The 18,350-nt window shown below is 43.3% G+C and overlaps 1 protein-coding gene across 2 annotated transcripts in view; it reads right to left on the bottom strand.

The window, feature by feature from the left end:
* Window positions 1–4,296: 4,296 nt before the first annotated feature.
* The window catches only part of LOC137645809 (zinc finger protein 227-like), a 59,829-nt gene continuing 45,775 nt past the window's right edge, over window positions 4,297–18,350 (bottom strand). For both annotated transcript variants that reach the window (XM_068378762.1, XM_068378764.1), the window contains one exon: window positions 4,297–8,665. In XM_068378762.1, the coding sequence (XP_068234863.1) occupies window positions 4,502–8,191 (3,690 nt within the window). In that variant the 5' untranslated portion in view covers window positions 8,192–8,665 and the 3' untranslated portion in view covers window positions 4,297–4,501. The remainder of the gene's footprint in view (window positions 8,666–18,350) is intronic.

Consider the following 18,350-nt stretch of genomic DNA (forward strand, 5'->3'; position numbering starts at 1 on the left):
CAAATGTTCTAAACACCTCAGGCTCCTTGATGGACAAGTAGCAGAGGGTTGAGGGCTGAGGCTACCCAGATTAGTCTGGGGTGAATGAGTAAGAATGCCTGGCTCCTTTCTTCCTTTCACTTTCTCCTCTCTGGGGAAAAAAGCTCCGCAAGCCTCAACATAGCTGACCTCGCCTTGCTGCAGGTAAGACCCATTTCCCTTGTGCCTCCTAAGTATAGAAGAATACTTTGTTACGTCCCCAATACCTTTTAGAGGGAGGGTATTGGGTAAGTCTTTAAGAACAATAGGTTCTGTACTCGAGTTCCTATGTTAAAGGCAAGCCACACTGTTAGTTTCACTCACACACAAGCTTCTGCAGGCAGCTATCAGTGCATTACCTCATATCGGCACTTGATTTTAGCGAGGGTAGGGTCCCTTCTACTATCGATCACAGATCGAAATAGAGAGGACCCCGGGTCATGACCAAGGCCAGTTGGTGATGACTTCCTCCCTCCTGAGAGTAAGTCACCCTTATAAATAGCGAAGGTTTGTATCTGTGTCGGAACAAATAACAAATTTGGAAATAATTTGTATTTTTCCTAACATACAAACCTGGAGCTGTTTATATAAATTGGCCTGCCACCCTGTCTCCCGAGAAGTCCTGCCATAAAGCAAAGTGGTTATTCAGCTGAGAGGTGTGAGTGAGCGGGGTAGCCAGTCTACCCCACCCCCCACCCGCTAACTAGCGGATGGGGTAGTTATCCCTCACTAAAATTATCATGGCTCGTCTTTTAGCTGCGCCGAAAGTAATACCCTAATAAATAGCACCAGGTTTGTATGTAAGGAAAAATACAAATTATTTCAAAATTTGTTATATTTCTCGGGTTAGGGCTACAAACTTCTCCGAGCCTGAAGAGCAGGCAGGTAATGTGATGGGAACATTGGATAGAGGCGGAGTGTCTTTGAAAGGAATGGAGTAACCGAACCACAGAATTTGGGTCACCCAGGGCTCTGCGTCTCCATTCCTCCTAAAAAAGGCTCAATCTGCCCCCTATCGAAGCATGAAGGATTGAAAAATCACTTGGATGATTTCGTGTCGGGTTTGGTCGAGGACTTGGTTGGTTGTCGTAAATTCGATCGAGGCCTGACGCACGGTCTAGACCTACCCCCTCGAAAGGGTTTCTTCTGCAAGGGTGATTCCGAGGCGGTAGTCCTCACAGTCGAGGATTTAACCCGCTTAGAAGACTGGACAAGCAAGTCATTAGTAGACTTCTTTTCCAGTGCAGACAGAATCTTGGCCACTATTTCTTCAGGAAACAGATGATCCTTGTCGAGAGGAGAAAACAAAAGTGCGGACTTCTGAGGTGAAGCGACTCCTTTCGAAACAAAAGAACACCCGAGTGTCTTTTCTTGAAAGTCCCGAATGCAAAGAGAGAGGCCAACTCATTGCAACAATCCCGAATTTATTTGTCGGCACGACAAAACACCCCAAGCCAGCCCGATGCCAGGTCTTCCCGAAGAGTAGGGCAATCCTCCATTTCATAGTGAGGACTCTGATTGTCCAGTCCAAGGAAAACTCGGGCTATGTAAAGAATATTTTAGCTGCTGCAAACATGGACCTTCTAGTTGCCTCCCCAAGCCAGAGAAGTCCCTCTGGGATGGGAGGAGGCAGAAACAACCCATAGGTTCCTGGTTTTTTATTGCTCACTCTGCAAAATAAGTTTGCAGGCACTCTATCACTTTATAGATAGCTGCAAAGCTTCTAAGCTTATTCTTATTATTGTTATTAAGTTTAGAATACCGTAGAACCTATACCTCTTCTTAACCCTTTTACCCCCAGGCTATTTGGAACTTTCCAACCCTTAACCCCCAGGGGTTATTTTTTTTTCAAGCACATTTTGCAGTATATATTTTTTTAATTGCTCTAACAGCCTTAATTTTCGTCATAGGGAGGTCAGGTTGGTCTCATTCTCTTGGAAAATGCCTGAAATTTCTCAAAAAATTATCAAAAATATGCAAAAAAAATGTAAAAGGGATGAGTTTTATGAAACGTACCAGTACGTCCTTTGGGGGTATAAGGGTTAATAAGCTTCGACAGAGGATAGGCGAAAGTTGCTTTCCCGAGTTCTCTCTTGACCTTCAACCAATCTTCTATATCCCAAAGCGAATGTTTAGCAGCCTTGGAAAGAACGAGCTTCGGGAAAAGACGATTGAAATTCTTCCTTCTCATCAGGAAGATGGAAACAGCTGGGAGCGGCTGCTACGAAGTAATCCGGGTACAAGTCGAGAAGGTAGCGTAAAAGTTTCGAATAACACGAGGGAGAGATAGAGTCCGCTCTAAGTCCTCCTCGTCATCCGAAGAGATAGACGACAGAGACGGTTCTTGATTCGACTCATTATTCTTCGTACATTGTTTGTTTTCTTTCATCCAGCTCATCAGCTCTAGCAACTGTCGATGTAACAGAATTAAATTCTCGTCTTCTGAGTTGAAGTCGACGTAACTGACTGGGGTCGTGGATTTTGACACGATCGCCACCAGAGGTCTCGCGCCAGTCGAATTATCTGTCGCATGCGAAGTCGAAGGAAAAGTTTCGACAGCTTGACGAGTTGAAGATCTCGACGAACCCAGAATCGGTCGCTCCACAACCGAGTCGAAGGCAGCTGTCGCTGTAGTAAGAATATAAGGTGAAATTCATGTAGCTACGCTACACGACGGGCGAGAGATATCTACTTCTCTGTACCCCTTCACAGGGGGCGGAGATAGCACCTCTTCAGTCGAACGTCTCTTCAACGGACGTGAGACTGAAGAATCACGCCACTTACGACGTTTAATCGGCAACGATTCACTCGACTGTGTCGATAACTGATTACCTAACTACTGTACACGCCTTTCCAATGGTGTTTAGTCGAATCCTGCTGTCGCACCACAGGATCGACGGAGGAAGCGACTGTCTGTGGGCAAACTCCGATAGTCTCCCTTGGACCTCCGGTATGTCTTCTCCCCGAGGCGGGGGAGCGGGACAGTGACCTTCGTCTTGGAGAACTATCGGGAAAAACAGCCACCCCCTCAGATAGCACTGCACTGACATTTTTCACTTTACTAGAAGTCTTTCCTATGAAAGACTTTACAGATAAACCTAACCGCATCACCGTATTAGCCAATACATCAAATTTCTTTTCAAATTTAGACTCGAGGCTGGCAATGGTGTCAGGAGAAACTCTACGGGAAGTTGGCAAAGGAGTTACAGGAGCAGGAGTAGGAGGACTCAAGATCGGAGACATAATAAGAGGAGAAGGAGAAGGAATAGGAACAGGTGCTTCGATGAAGCAGAAGAGGCTAAACTGGACTTAATTTTAGCTCTAAGAGCCGCCTTCCTCTTCCTATCCTTAATTACTTTCCCCGAGTGAGAAACAAAAACTTTCCACTGTTGTTCACTCCAATCCTTGCATTCGTCACAAGTAGATTCTTTAGAGCACTCACAACCCCTACACTTAATGCACTTAGTGTGCGAATCATAAATTAATTTAACTAACCTAGTTTTGCATTATCTCTTCAATATCGGTGAAGTATTCAAACTCCGTGTTGTAGGATTGAAGCTGAATTTTCTTTTCTACAATTTTGTGGTCATACCATCATGTCAGACTGTAGTCCTTCAGTAGTTATGGTTTGCGCCGGCAAACCATAACTACTGAAGGACTACAGTCTGACATGATGGTATGACCACAAAATTGTAGAAAAGAAAATTCAGCTTCAATCCTACAACACGGAGTTTGAATACTTCACCGATATTGAAGAGATAATGCTCCCCAACAAATGAAGAAAAAAAGTCTGCACCGACCACCGATGTTCACCAGAAGCCGGCAGAGAACGAATTGATGTTACCTGAACAGTTCTACCTATAGCTCCCTCGAGTGGAGGGAGATGACGTCACCTACATCAGCGATGGCGGCGCCACCGCGGTAGTTTTGAATCTATTGTTTGCTGTCGTAGGGAACCTACGGCTATATAATTGTTCGGTAGGACTGCAATAAAGATGGTTATTAGGGTTTTTCTGAAAATCATGCTATGAAAATTTGTTTGAAGGTCAATGACTTCCTTAACTCTCTTTGAAGTCTCAATGGTTTTAAAAATGACATTGTAGTATTTGATCAACCATGATACTTGAAGAATGTAGTATTTAATTAACCATGATACTTGAAAATTATTTTTAAAAGCAGTCCACTCCATCTCACTAACATCATTAAATTTAAGATCTGTTTTAGCTTCAAGCAGATAAAGTAGGTTAATAAAAAATAAACACATGTACAGTACTTAAAAACATTCTTTTTTTTTTCTTTTTTCTTTTTTACAAATGTTGGCAACCCAACAACTGTTATTGTCAATATATTCCATCTTGTTCACACAATTAAGAAATTGAACATTAAATGATTATGCAAATACAATAATTTATAAAATATGATTAAGTAGAAATTTACTCAGTAAACAATTGTAAATAATGCATACCTCACATTATAAATAAAGCTACTTTCTTTCCTGTGGCCACTGATATCTCACTGCACTTGCATCATAATTAGGTGTTGGTCGCTGCATCGAAGGAGCCATAGGATCAATGGGAGGACCCGGTCTTTGAATAAATCCTTGGTAAGGGGGTTGCCGATGAAACCTAAACTTGCAGAGATTCATTAATGAACCTCCACCCATCAAGTCATACTCTAGTGGTCGTACAGGGATGTTTTTCTCTCTTTCTAGAGTCATATCACTCCCATGTCCCATCATCTGCCTCTTTTCCAGATGCTGCAATTCATTTACATTCATCTTGGAATGTTCAAATTGCATACCTTGGTGAAGCATTTTATCCCTTTCAAGTTGCATTTCATCAAGAGCTATTTTGTCCCTTTCTATGTGCAAACCTGCCACAGGTATATGGGATTTTTCTTGATCTAGGTGTATTCCTGTCAAATGTATTTTGTCTCTTTCAACATGCAATCCATTTGTAAGCATTTTATCCCTATCAATATGAACTTCATTAGGTATAGGCATAATTTGTTGCTGTGATTGATGAACCTGCGGTTGATGCTGAATTAACATAATTGGCTGTTGTGTCTGCTGCACATGCTGCTGCTGTTGGTGATGAAGCAGGAGATGCTGCTGCTGTTGAGGTAGTGGTGGTTGATGCTGATGCTGTAGCTGATGCTGCAGCTGTTGTTGAAGGTGGTTGTGGTGGTGTTGCTGTTGTTGTTGTTGTTGATGATGATGATGTTGGTGTTGCTGCTGCTGCTGCTGCTGTGTTTGTTGCTGTTGCTGCTGCTGTTGTTGTTGTTGTTGTTGCTGCTGCTGCTGCTGCTGCTGTTGTTGTTGCTGTTGCTGTTGCTGCTGCTGCTGCTGCTGCTGCTGCTGCTGTTGTTGTTGTTGTTGTTTAGCATGAGGGTCTACAATGACAGCATTACATGTGTGTGTGGCCATATGTTTTTTAAGTGATTTGTTAACTTTAAAATCTTTGCTACAAATACTACATTTATAAGGCTTTTCCCCTGTATGCTTTTGTAAGTGACGCTTAAGACTAACATTCTGATTAAATTTCTTACCGCAAATGGTGCATTTAAATGGCTTCTCTCCAGTATGAATGAGGTAATGTGTTTTTAGGCTTGCTTTTTGCGCAAATGCTTTGTCACAAGCGGTACATTTAAAAGGTTTTTCCCCAGTATGCCTCTGCATGTGAGTTTTAAGACTTACATTCTGGATAAAGGCTTTACCACAAATATTGCATTTGAATGGCTTTTCTCCAGAGTGAATAAGCATGTGTGTCTTAAGACTCCCATTTTGCACAAAATCTTGACCACAAATGTTACATTTATATGGTTTTTCCCCTTTGTGAATTAACATATGCGTTTTAAGATTACCATTATGTGTGAAAGCTTTGGAACACACTTTACATTCATAAGGACGCTGCCCAGTGTGGATAAGCATATGAGAGTTAAGACTACCATTACTAGTAAAAGCTTTATCACACAATGTACACTTATATGGCTTCTCTCCAGTATGACCCCTTACATGAACTTTATAATAGCTAAATTTTGTAAAGTCTTTTTTACAGAAGCTACATTTAAAAAGCTCCTGCCCCGTATGCAATTTCATATGAAGCTTATAATCCCCTTTATGAGCAAAATCTTTTCCACATTCTTGGCACTTGTGGGGACGTTCACCAGTGTGAGTGAGTATGTGGGTCTTTAGATTGTTACTCTTTGTGAATCCTTTCTCACAGTGTGGACACTTGAAGGGTTTATCCTGGGAGTGAATCATCATATGAGACTTTAAGCCATCTACTCTTGTGAATTTCTTGGAACAAATTTCACATTTGTAAGGTTTTTCTCCTGTATGTTCCAGCATATGGGTTTTCAAACTCCCATTCTTTATGAAAGCTTTATCACACTGTGTGCATTTATAAGGGCGCTCTCCAGTATGAATTAACATGTGTGCTTTCAAGTGACCAGTTTGACCAAAATCTTTACCACATGTTGGACATTTATAAGGCTTTTCTCCCGTATGACTACGCATGTGAACTTTCAGGTCACATCCCCTTGGAAAATCTTTTTCACAAATATTACACTTGTAAGGACGTTCACCCGTATGTATCAACATGTGCATTTTGAGACCACTATTTTGTGTGAAGCACTTATCACAAACTGTACATTTATGTGGTTTCTCTCCAGTATGAACAAGTATGTGTTTCTTTAATGTTTGCATAGTGGTGAAAGCTTTAAAACACTCGTTACACTTGAAAGGGCGAACACCTGTGTGGGTACGCATATGAACCCTCAAATCTGTGTTTCGAACAAAGTCTTTATCACAATATGAACACTTGGCAGGTCGCTCACCAGTATGTCTAAGTATATGAACACTTAATTCACCCATCAACAGAAATGACCTATCACACAAATGACAACTGAAAGGGCGCTCGCCTGAATGTCTCATCATGTGTGTTGTAAAGTGACTTTTTAATTTGAATAACTGTGAACACTGTGGACACCTGTAGTAACGAAACGTTTTTGGCTTACGCAATTTCCGACCAGTCTTTGCTTTTGGGGCATTGTTTGATGTACTTTGAGGAGGAGGATTCAAAGGAGTTATTGTAAATGGTGCAATGATGGTTCCTGGTATTATTCTGGTTGGCTTTGGCGCAATTGGTGTTAAAGTCTTCATGGAGCTAAAGATTGGTCTATTTTTTTTCAAATTATTTTGACTAACAGATTCTGAACACTCGGATAAAACTTTCTCGGAGTTTTGGATAGATTTCAAAACCTTTGGAACATCATCTGAGGTATGGTTTTCTGCAGATGATACACTCTCTTCATAATTACTTGAAGTTTCTGAGTATTGCTCTTTATTGGGAATGTTCTGTTTTGACTTGGAAACTGTTTGAACACTGTTACCTGGATTTTCTTTTGTAACAATACCAGTTTCACAGTTATTATTAAATTCACCTTTTGCACTTCCTCTTTCACTGATATCTCTATCATCTTCAATCCCAGTAGCAGCTATGTCACATTTATCAATAGAATCCTTGTGTATAACTTTACTTTTAAGGTTACGATTATTTCCTAAAAGATCTTCCTCCTCATCACTCAAGATGATGAGTTTACCTTCTAAATCTTCATTGTCAACACTGTTACTCAACATCTCCTCCTTATTTTCAGTATTTCTGGTTTTCTGATTCATAGTATTATTAGGTTTACTGTCACAGCCACTCATTATGTCTTCAGTAATTTCTGCATTCTTTCTGACAGTAGCATTTTGACCTTCAGCATCACTTAAAATATCAGTAGATATAACTTCTTCAACTATGGCTTTATCATCAGAAATGTCATCATTTATTTGAGTATTAAGTTTACAGTCACAGCCACTCATTATGTCTTCAATAATTTCTGTGTTCTTTATGACTGTTGCATTTTGACCTTCAGCATCACTTAAAATATCAGCAGATAAAACTTCTTCACTTATTTGAGTATTATTAGGTTTACAGTCACTGCCACTCATTATGTCTTTAGTACTTTCTGCATTCTTTATAGCTGTTGCATTTTGACCTCCAGCATCACTTAAAATATCAGCAGATATAACTTCTTCAACTATGGTTTTATCATCAGAAATGTCGTCATTTTCAGATGATAGCCCCTCAAAATGGTGTACTTTTTGTAAGTGAGATTCTTCCATCATGGCTAATATTATAGAAATATTTTTAAGAAAACCTGCTGTGCAATATACAGTAATACAAAAAGAGGTTTTGCAACTCCGTTATAACAAAGTATATAGGTAAACCTTTTCCTTAACCTACCTGCGGAACTTCTTACTCTGAGGTATTTACTATGTTATACAAATTTACCAAGTCAGAAAACCATTTTTCAAGGATAGTTATAAAGAATGGAAACAACTAAAATGAGGACACCATCTTTTGTCATGAAAATGTTATACTGACAAAGCACATTTCACAATCATTAAATGTAAGTAAGGTAAAATAATGGGAATGTTCAAGTCGAAAAATGTTCTCAGGAGGCTAGTGCATTACACGCAGCCTACTCTCCAGGCTGTCATAGTTGAATTCCGCACATCTCTTCGGTATACATCTAAACTGCTCAATAAAGAAGCCAGTAGGACCATCCATTAGGTAGCTTGCATTCTTTCCTTGCCCATCTATTTGCAAAATACAATAAGAATACACAATCAATAAAAGATTCATTCCATGAAGTGCTATATATACATAGGCTAAAGTAATAGTTTTCCATAAATACAAAACTTTAGTTTAACTTTATCATACTACTGCACTTGGTATATAGTATATCACCAACCTAGAATTAGTAAAAGGAAATCCTTGGTGTTATTAGTAAGTGGTGCTTAATTCTCAAAATTAATTCTTTGGTGAATGGAAGTACACAAAAGAGAACCCAACCCAATCAGAGGGAATGTAACGATTACCCTCAGTTAAAGCAAGGTTATATTTATAGAATAAAAATTTTTTACATTTTTAGTATGTGACCCTAGCTTTTGGCAGATTGTAGACTTCATATGTTAGTAAAAAGTGCAGCATTAGTAAACTGTAAGGACATGGTAATTTATCCAATCTATAGCTTCCTAAATATTTACCAAAAAGTAAAACATTGTTTTATTATATTTATGCTACAAGCCGTTGGGCAGAACTAAGAATGCATCCTAGTATGGGATAAGAAATAAAGAATAAACTATAAAAAAGAAATGGACAAATTAAATTAATTTAGATAAATAACAAAACAAATAACCATCAGATAAACTATGAAACAAAAATTAATTTGCACCAAGTCTGAACTTGTCCATTAATTACATTTTAGAATATTAACATCATCTTAATTCTATTGTAAATATACAACAGGATTAAAATGTCTAGAATACTGTGTAGTACTGAACCTAATTGAAAAAATAAGACTAACAAATGCATACCCAGAACTACAGTATGTGATAGTGGTAATAGTCCGGGAATATCTCAATGCAGTGATGGTTCAAAATTGAGAAATCTTATACACCAACCACAACGATCTAAGCGAAGGTGTCAGAAATTTAGATCAAGATCTGGTAATTTACTGAATAATTTAAGATGAGAGTCAGCTGATAAAGATCAGACAATTATTAAAACATGCCAGAATGAAGAAGGAAAACATTACCTCAATGCTGATCATCTGGCCTGAATCCCATGCATTCCCTTGATTCAAAAGTTCCAGAAGACTTTTCCAGTTGATTATATACCAATTTTATTATTATTATTGGCCAGGTTACAGCCATAGATTAAAAAGAAAAAAATGCTACAAAGCCAAGGGCTCTAACAGGTAGCAGCCCAGAGCAGAAAGGAAATAGAGGAGTAATGAATAAACTACAAGTAAGAAATAATAATAAAAAAAAACTTATGAAATATATCAAGAACAGTATTTACATTAAATAGATTAGTCATAAATACTGTAAACTAAGAAATAAGATTTATGTCAACTTGTTCCACAGAAAAGCATCTGCAACAACTTTTAATTCTTAAGTTAAACTTTTGTGCAACTTAAGCGACAGACAAGAAATGTCTCTAAAAGATGAGTTTGCAATAAAAACATAACTTGTAGAATTTTAAAGGACCTGCATGTAGCTAAAGAATAATTGTCAGTGAAAATATCTATGTAGGAGGATATAAAATCATATCCTTACCATTAATCATACTTATCCTTAATTTAGAGTTGTTCCCACACTAACCAACCTTAAGTTGTTTACATTGGATATATCTTTTGGCGAAGCTGGAAGGCAGCCAATAGACTGAAAAAGTGCGAGGTGGCAACCCTACCTTCCCACTGTTGTGGGTTGGGGGGTACCCAAGCCACCTATCTCTACTAACAGCTCACAGAGCTGCTTCATTTTCTTCTTTTGGCTGGTTGAGACTGGACTTATCTGCTCTCCACCTCTTCCCAAGGCTTACCCAAAAGACATACAACATTGCTTTACGCGCATCCTTTTTCTTTTAGGTGCGAGTATGTTCCTTCTTCTAACGCTCCCATGCAAACCTGACCCGGTTGCTAAGGTTGCCCTTGCGGCACCTTCATGTCCTCGGTGGACACAGGTCCCCATCTCCTGTGTCCCGTCTGCCGGGGGTGTACCTGTGACCAGGCTTTGCCTTGCGATGAGTATCATGAGTGGCCTGCCTCCCAGTGGAAGAAGTTCGGGCGGCGCAGAAAGAAGAAAGCCAAGAGAGACCTTTCTCCCCTGGGGTCCAACTCCACAGGGAAATGGGCTAGTGCTTCTTCTTCCAGTACCACTGGATCGCTTCTCAAAAGCTCTTCCTCGCCCGGCAACCTCGGAGTACTGGGGGAGTTGATGCTTCCCCTAGTGAAGGATCTTAACCTCCAGCCACCGAGGAGCCACTTTCTCTTGCAGATGTGCTGCAGGCCTGGCCATCCTTGGGGGTTTTTTCTCCTCCTTTGGACTCCTTCAGAGAAGAGACATCTGCATGCGAGGAGAGAACCGTCAACAGCATCTTTTGCCCAGGACATGTGTGAAGTCCACCTTTCACCCTCTCCTGGCCCTTCCACGTGAGGACGTGATAGCTCTCGTTTACCCCTTACAACGGCCTCCTGCTGACGATGTCCTCGCTCGCCACCCTAGAGCGACATCGTTACCTAACCTTAATCTTGGCCTCTTATCCTCCAACAGAGATGGTTCCAGTTTGCATGCACTGCTCCAGCAAGCTGATGAGGTTAGGCAGAACGATCCTGGTGAGCCGTGTGATCCTCCTACGATGAATGCTCCACCAACTCTCCCTTTCCCGGGGTGAGAGACATGAGACAACATCTTCTCGATCTGTAGTACAATAACCTTTACGAGCTTCACGCTCGCCCAAACCCCGTTTATAAGATTCAAGAGATCGTTCATGATCTAAGCGTTCATCCCATGGGCTAGAGTGCGAACACCCATGGGATGATTGATTGATTGAAAACTTTAAATCAATCAATCAATCATCCCATGGGTGTTCGCACTCTAGCGCCATAAAGGCAGTAGGTCATCACAGTCTATTATTATTATTAGAGGCTAAGCTACACCCTAGTTGGAAAAGCAAGATGCTATAAACCCAAAGGCTCCAACAGGGAAATATAGCCCAGTATGGAAAGGATACAAGGAAATGAATACGTTTCAAGAGAAGTAATGCAATCAAAATAAAATATTTTAAGAACAGTAACAACATTAAATTAGATCTTTCATATATAAACTATAAAAACTTGAAAAAACAAAGAGGAAGATATATAAGATAGAACAGCATGCACGAGTGTACCCTAGAGCGAGAGAACTCTAATCCAAGACAGTGGAAGGCCATGGTACAGAGGCTATTGCACTACCCAAGACTAGAAAACATTGGTTTGATTTTGGAGTGTCCTTCCTGTAGAAGAGCTGCTTACCATAGCTAAAGAGTCTTCTATCCTTACCAAGAGGGAAGTAGCCACTGAACAATAACAATGCAGTAGTTAACCCCTTGAGTGAGAAGAATTGTTTGGTAATCTCAGTATTGTCAGGTGTATGAGGACAGAGGAGACTGTGTAAAGAATATGTGTAGGGAAAGACATAATGAGCCGTAACCAGAGAGAGAGGGATCCACTGTAGTACTGTCTAGTCAGTCGAAGGACCCAATAACTCTATTAGTAGTATCTCAACAGGTGGCTAGTGCCCTCGACAACCTACTAGGCGCAGGTCTTCAAGGAGACATCCTCGATCTAGGGCGCAACGCTTCAGATCAAGAGCTTTACGCTCAAACGCAAGTACACCTTCGCGCTCCACCTCTGGAGATGCGGAATCACGAGCTTCACACTCACGATCACAATCACAGGCTTCTCGCTCACAATCACGAGCTTCGCCCTCGACGTTTCATGCTATGCACTCACTATCAAGAAGATCACGATCGCGAGGCAAGCATTCTAGATCGCGAGGCAAGCATTCTAGATCGCGAGGCAAGCATTCTAGATTGCGAGGCAAGCGCTCATGATCAAAAGTTCGTCACTCCTGGTGATCAAGAGCTAAGCGCTCTAAACGCTCAAGTTTGAGGAGATCCTCTTCCAGCGGACACCGTAAATGCGTGCGCTCTCCATCTGCGCACGGTGCTACATCTCCTGACCCTCATCCCAATCAACCTCAGATCGGACAAGGAAACGAACAAGACCAACCCTCGGAGAAATCTCAGCCAAAAATACCTCCAGATGCTTTCAAAGCCTGGGGTGTCTTTGCCAAGTGTTCGCCTACGTAATGCCCCTCTGCCAGCTGTACTGTACCTAAATGCTCTCCCACCCAGCGTGTTGCCCCCACTCGGAGGCTCCCAGCCCCTCAGAGTGCAGAGTGCCCGTTCGACACAGGAGCCCTAGAGGCCTTCTACCCCTCGCCTGCCTTCAGATGCTCGCGAAAAGAGGACTTCTGCTTGTGATTCATGTGCCACTGAGCACGACTCTTTTGATTCCGCGAGTGAGTCATATTCTCCCACGCGTTGTCACGAGAAAAGTGCCTCCTCAAACAAATGTCTCACGGGCAGAAGCCACAGTTTCAAGAGCTAGTGAGGATCCGACTCATCTAATGAAATCCTCCACTACTGACGGCTCTAGCGGCAGGCCAGTCCCCTTTCCAAAGGGTTTTAAGGAACCTCTTAACAAGTACGCAAACGTTCCCATCTCTCCTGAACGCCCAGTGCGTATCACCAAAGAGCATCTCATTATGGCCAAGAAGCTTCCTCCACCAGAAGCTGGCCCCTCTAAACACCATCCTAAGAGCCAGTCTCCTCCTCCAGGACTCCCTAAGGAAACTCCTGACCTGTCTTTGACTGGAGGGCTTTCTTCCTAGTACAGCACCTTGGTGTCATCTCTGCAGAAGTTGCTGGGTTGTCCATTCCATTTTTCCAACTCTCTCTTCCACGAGCTACTCATCGTATAACACTGGAGAAGTCATCCTTGTCCTCTGCGGATGCTCCTTCTAACCCTAGGAGGAGATCTGGTCAAAATTCTGTTCCTTCTGTGTTTAGGGTAACACCACCTCGAACTAGCACCAAGGAAATACAGGACTCTGCAGCTGACCCACCTACAGGACCTCTTCCCTTAATACTGGTCAAATCGTGTGATAGGATGACAACTAAGCAGAGAAGGAGGATGAAGCGTGTCACACCACCACACGCAGATATCATCCAACCCTGTACAAGTAAGGACATTGTCTCCCTTCGGGAGATCACCATCCACCCCTTCTACCCCAAGCCCATCGAAGGTGTTCCCCCGAATCAAAGTCCTGTATCACTCCCTTTTGAAGAGGAGGAAGTCACGGCTCCCTAACCACACAAGACTAAGGAACCAAAAGTTTCTTCGGAAACAACGGTCCTGGGGAAACGCTTCCCTCCCAAGAAGGAATCTAAAGATTCCAAAGAATTCTAAGGCCAGGGAAGCACAAAGACAGAAACAGGTGAAGGGGTCTCCCGAGGCGGGACCATTACAGGTTCCAGTTGACGACTTTGACCTACCTCAGGTTTTCTCAGACAAGTCTATAGGTAGACAAGTTCAGGGACATGGACGAAGAATTCCTCCCTAAAGCGGCGAGTCCGAAGTTCCACTCTGAAGCTGAGCACAGAGTCGGAACATGCCTTCTGGCAGGTCCTTGCGTGCATGAGGACCTTCAACAAGTCGTTGGATCCCTGCTCTGCACCACAAGAAGGCAAGGACATGGTTCTGAATCAGATCCTTGGATCCAAGAAACCACCCAAGACCAGTGCAGCTCTTCCCTGGTCAATGGGATTTAAGGCAGCCAGAAGGAAAGCTATTTCCTAGATAGCATGCACTTTTAGCTCTCTTAAGGTAGGGTCTTCCACCCAATCTCTGCAACTTCCTTTTGTGCTACAAAGAAAGTACTATGAGATCCAGGACGATTCTCGTCCTACCCTGATTCTTGACCCGTCGGTGGAATCACTCACCCTGAACGTTCCACTACAGAGACTAGCCTCCTTGAGAGCCTCCCTTTCTGCCTCTGAGCTACTAAACATAGAGCAAGGTGCAAGGTACGCCATGCAGGCTGCTTTGTGACTTGACCTATGGTTTGGGTCTCTGGGCCACATTGTTCTCTCCGTGGATCTTTCTAAGGAGATGATCAGGCGATCCTTGGAATCCTTCTTCTGTCTGGTATCCGGACCTTGGAATTCCTTTCACACCGTGGGTGAATGTGATTCTAAAGCAAAGGGATACAGCCATAGGAAGGATCCATAGGCAGGTACCAAAAGTGGAGGTGAAGCGCCTTCGTAATTCGACCCTCAAGGCACCGGCCCTCTTCAACCCTGAAGAGGTGGAACGAGCAGCTGACAGGTGGAGAAAATCCAACAAGGATTCTCTCTTCCACAGAGCAATGACACAGGGGCACCAGTCTCGGACTTAGGGAGGACTCCTTGACCCCTCAGAGATTAGTCCAGCTCTTCCCGTTCCTCGACATCAAAGACAAAGGTGTCTAAAAAGCCCTTTCAGTCCAAGGACCAGAAAGGCAGAAAGTCCTTCAGAGGAAGGAAAGGTGGTGGAGGGGGGTGGTCAAGGATGCCTGCAATACTTCTGGCAGAGGTGGAAATATCACAGGGCTGATCCCTGGACGATTGCATTGGTCAGTACAGGGTATCATGTCCCTTTCATACAATCTCTCCCTCCTCTGACTCGGGATCCAATTCCTCTAAGCTTCTATGAGTAGGGATCCGGGCCGAAGTCCAGACCATGCTGCAGAAGGGTGCTCTCCAAGAGGTCTCGGACAGGTCTCAAGGCTTCTACAGTCAACTTTTTCTGGTAAAAAAGACGACTGGAGGATGGAGACCAGTCATAGATCTCTCGCCCTTGAACAAGTTTATCCTTCAAACTCTGTTCAGGATGGAGATGGCAGACATGGTCATTCAAGCAGTAAGACCAAAGGACTTCATGTGCATGTTGGATCTCCAGGGCGCATACTTCCCAATCCCAATTCGTCCGTCTTCAAGGAAGTATCTCAGGTTCATACACGAGGAAAGACATTATCAGTTCAAGGTTCTCTATTTCGGTCTCTGAGCCCCACCCCAGGTCTTCACCATGGTGTTCCCCCTAGTGTCAGCATGGGCTCACAAGAACAGCATTCGTCTCCTAAGATACCTCGACGACTAGCTAGTTCTAGCAGACTTGGTGTTCCTTTTTCATCATCGAATTATGCTTCTCGAGTTTTGCCAGGATCTAGGGATCACTGCTCCCATCACAGAGACTAGTGTACCTAGGTATGATAATTCCATCAGACGACAGAGTACACAGGCTGAGAGAAGTAGCTCCTCCCTTCTTCAGATGGGAAGACATGCCAGCCCATCAATGGTTGTGCCTTCTAGGCCACCTAACCTTCCTGATTCATCTTGTTCCAAACGGTCGCCTCAAGATAAAATCCCTCCAATGGCATCTAAGTCCTTGTGCGACCAGCACATCGGGTCCTCGGACACCCTAGTGCCAAGAGGCTAGGAACAAGTAACGGATCTCCAATGGAGGGGGGCAGAGGAGAGCCTCCACAAGGGTCAAGATGGTTTCATCCTTCCTTCGGCTTTGTTGCTCTTCACAGACCCATCAAAACAAGGGTGGAGGGCCCACAGATGAGAGCAGCCTTCCTAGCTCTCCAACAGTTGCTCTTGGGTCACTCTGTGGTGTTGATGACCGACAACACCACTGTAGTGGCTTGCATTAAGAAACAAGATGGTACCTTTTGGCAGTAACTATGCCCTCTTGCAGTAGAGATACTGTACCAAGATGGGCAGAAGATCATTCGGAATCACTATTAGCTCGCTTTATTCTAAGCATTAGGTATGTGCTCGCAGACAACTTGAGCAGAGCTACTCAGATAGTGAATTCCGAATGGTCTTTGAATGCTCTGATAGCCAACAAAGTCCTGTTCACCAGTCCGGGACCCTCAGGCTCTATGGCAAGATGCATTCCAACCATGGTGGGACAACATTGACGTGAACTGTACTCCTTTCCCCCGTTTTGTCTGATGAGAGGTTTGCTCAAGAAGATCAGAGCATCCAAAAATCTAATGATGACCATTATAGCTCCGCTAAAGCATCATGCTGAGTGATTCCTGGACCTTCTGCAATTGGTAGCAGATCGCCTGAGAGAACTTCCTCCACGTCCAGATCTACTCAGACAACCACACGCCAACATCTATCTCAAGAACGTCCAGTCGCCTAGGCTTCACGCCTGGAGACTATCCAGTGTCTCCTCTCACAGAGAGGCTTTTCGCGACAAGCTGCAAAGCTAATGTCTTAGCACCTATGTAAGTCCTCCATGGGAATGTACTAGGCAAAGTTGACAGTCTTCAGTGATTGGTGTCGTGGAAGGGGTATCTCTCCCCTCGATGCCACTATTCCTGCAATAGTGGAGTTCCTTATTCTTATTTACCTTTGGGAGGAAAAACTCCTTTCTGTCAGACGGGAAGACATGCCAGCCCATCAGTGGTTGTGCCTCCTAGGCTGCCTAATCTTCCTGATTCATCTTGTTCCAAATGGTCGCCTCAAGATAAGTCCTTGTAGGACCAGCACACCGGGTCCTCGAACACTCTAGTGCCAAGAGGCCAGGAACAAGTAACGGATCTCCACTGAAGGGGGGCAGAGGAGAGCCTCCGCAAGGGTCAAGATGGTTTTGTCCTTCCTTCGGGTTTGTTGCTCTTCACAAACCCATCAAAACAAGGGTGGAGGGCCCGCTTGCTGCACCACAGGATCTCAGGCCTTTAGTCCGAATCCAAAAGGTACTAGCACATAAATCTCCTAGAGATGAGAGCAGCCTTCCTAGCTTTCCAACAGTTGCTCTTGGGTCACTCTGTGGTGTTGATGAGCGACAACACCACTGTAGTGGCTTGCATTAAGAAACAAGATGGTACCTTTTGGCAGTAACTATGCCATTTTGCAATAAGATACTAAGATGGGCAGAAGATCATTCGGAATCACTATCAGCTCGCTTTATTCTAGGCATTAGGTATGTGCTCGCAGACAACTTGAGCAGAGCTACTCAGATAGTGAATTCCGAATGGTCTTTGAATGCTCTGATAGCCAACAAAGTCCTGTTTCCCAGTCCCGGACCCTCAGGCTCTATGGCAGGATGCATTTCAACCATGGTGGGACAACATTGACGTGTACTGTACTCCTTTCCCCCGTTTTGTCTGATGAGAGGTTTGCTCAAGAAGACCAGAGCATCCAAAAATCTAATGATGACCATTATAGCTCCGCTAAAGCATCATGCAGAGTAGTTCCTGGACCTTCTGCAATTGGTAGTAGATCGCCTGAGAGAACTTCCTCCACGTCCAGATCTACTCAGATAACCACACGCAAACATCTATCTCAAGAACGTCCAGTCGCCTAGGCTTCACGCCTGGAGACTATCCAGTGTCTCCTCTCACAGAGAGGCTTTTCGCGACAAGCTGCAAAGCTAATGTCTTAGCACCTACGTAAGTCCTCCATGGCAATGTACTAGGCCAAGTTGACAGTCTTCTGTGGTTGGTGTCGTGGAAGGGGTATCTCTCCCCTTGATGCCACTACTCCTGTAATAGTGGAGTTCCTTATTTACCTTTTGGAGGAAAAATTCCTTTCTGTCTTAGCAATGAAAGGCTATCACTCAACCTTAAGCCTAGCCTTAAGATTGATTGGAGTAGATCTTTTTTCTTCGTTGGAGCTTTCCTTATTCATACGGAGTTATGAGATCACTTTCCCCAACTCAGAGATTAGACCGCCCCCTTGGAATGTGGTTCATGTCCTGAGGTCCCTTTAGGTCCCTAAGGGCCCTCCTTATGAACCACTATGCCATGCAACAGACCGTAATCTCACTTTGAAGAA

Source organism: Palaemon carinicauda, chromosome 8 (genome assembly GCF_036898095.1).
Source record: "Palaemon carinicauda isolate YSFRI2023 chromosome 8, ASM3689809v2, whole genome shotgun sequence".
Lineage (NCBI taxonomy): Eukaryota > Metazoa > Arthropoda > Malacostraca > Decapoda > Palaemonidae > Palaemon > Palaemon carinicauda.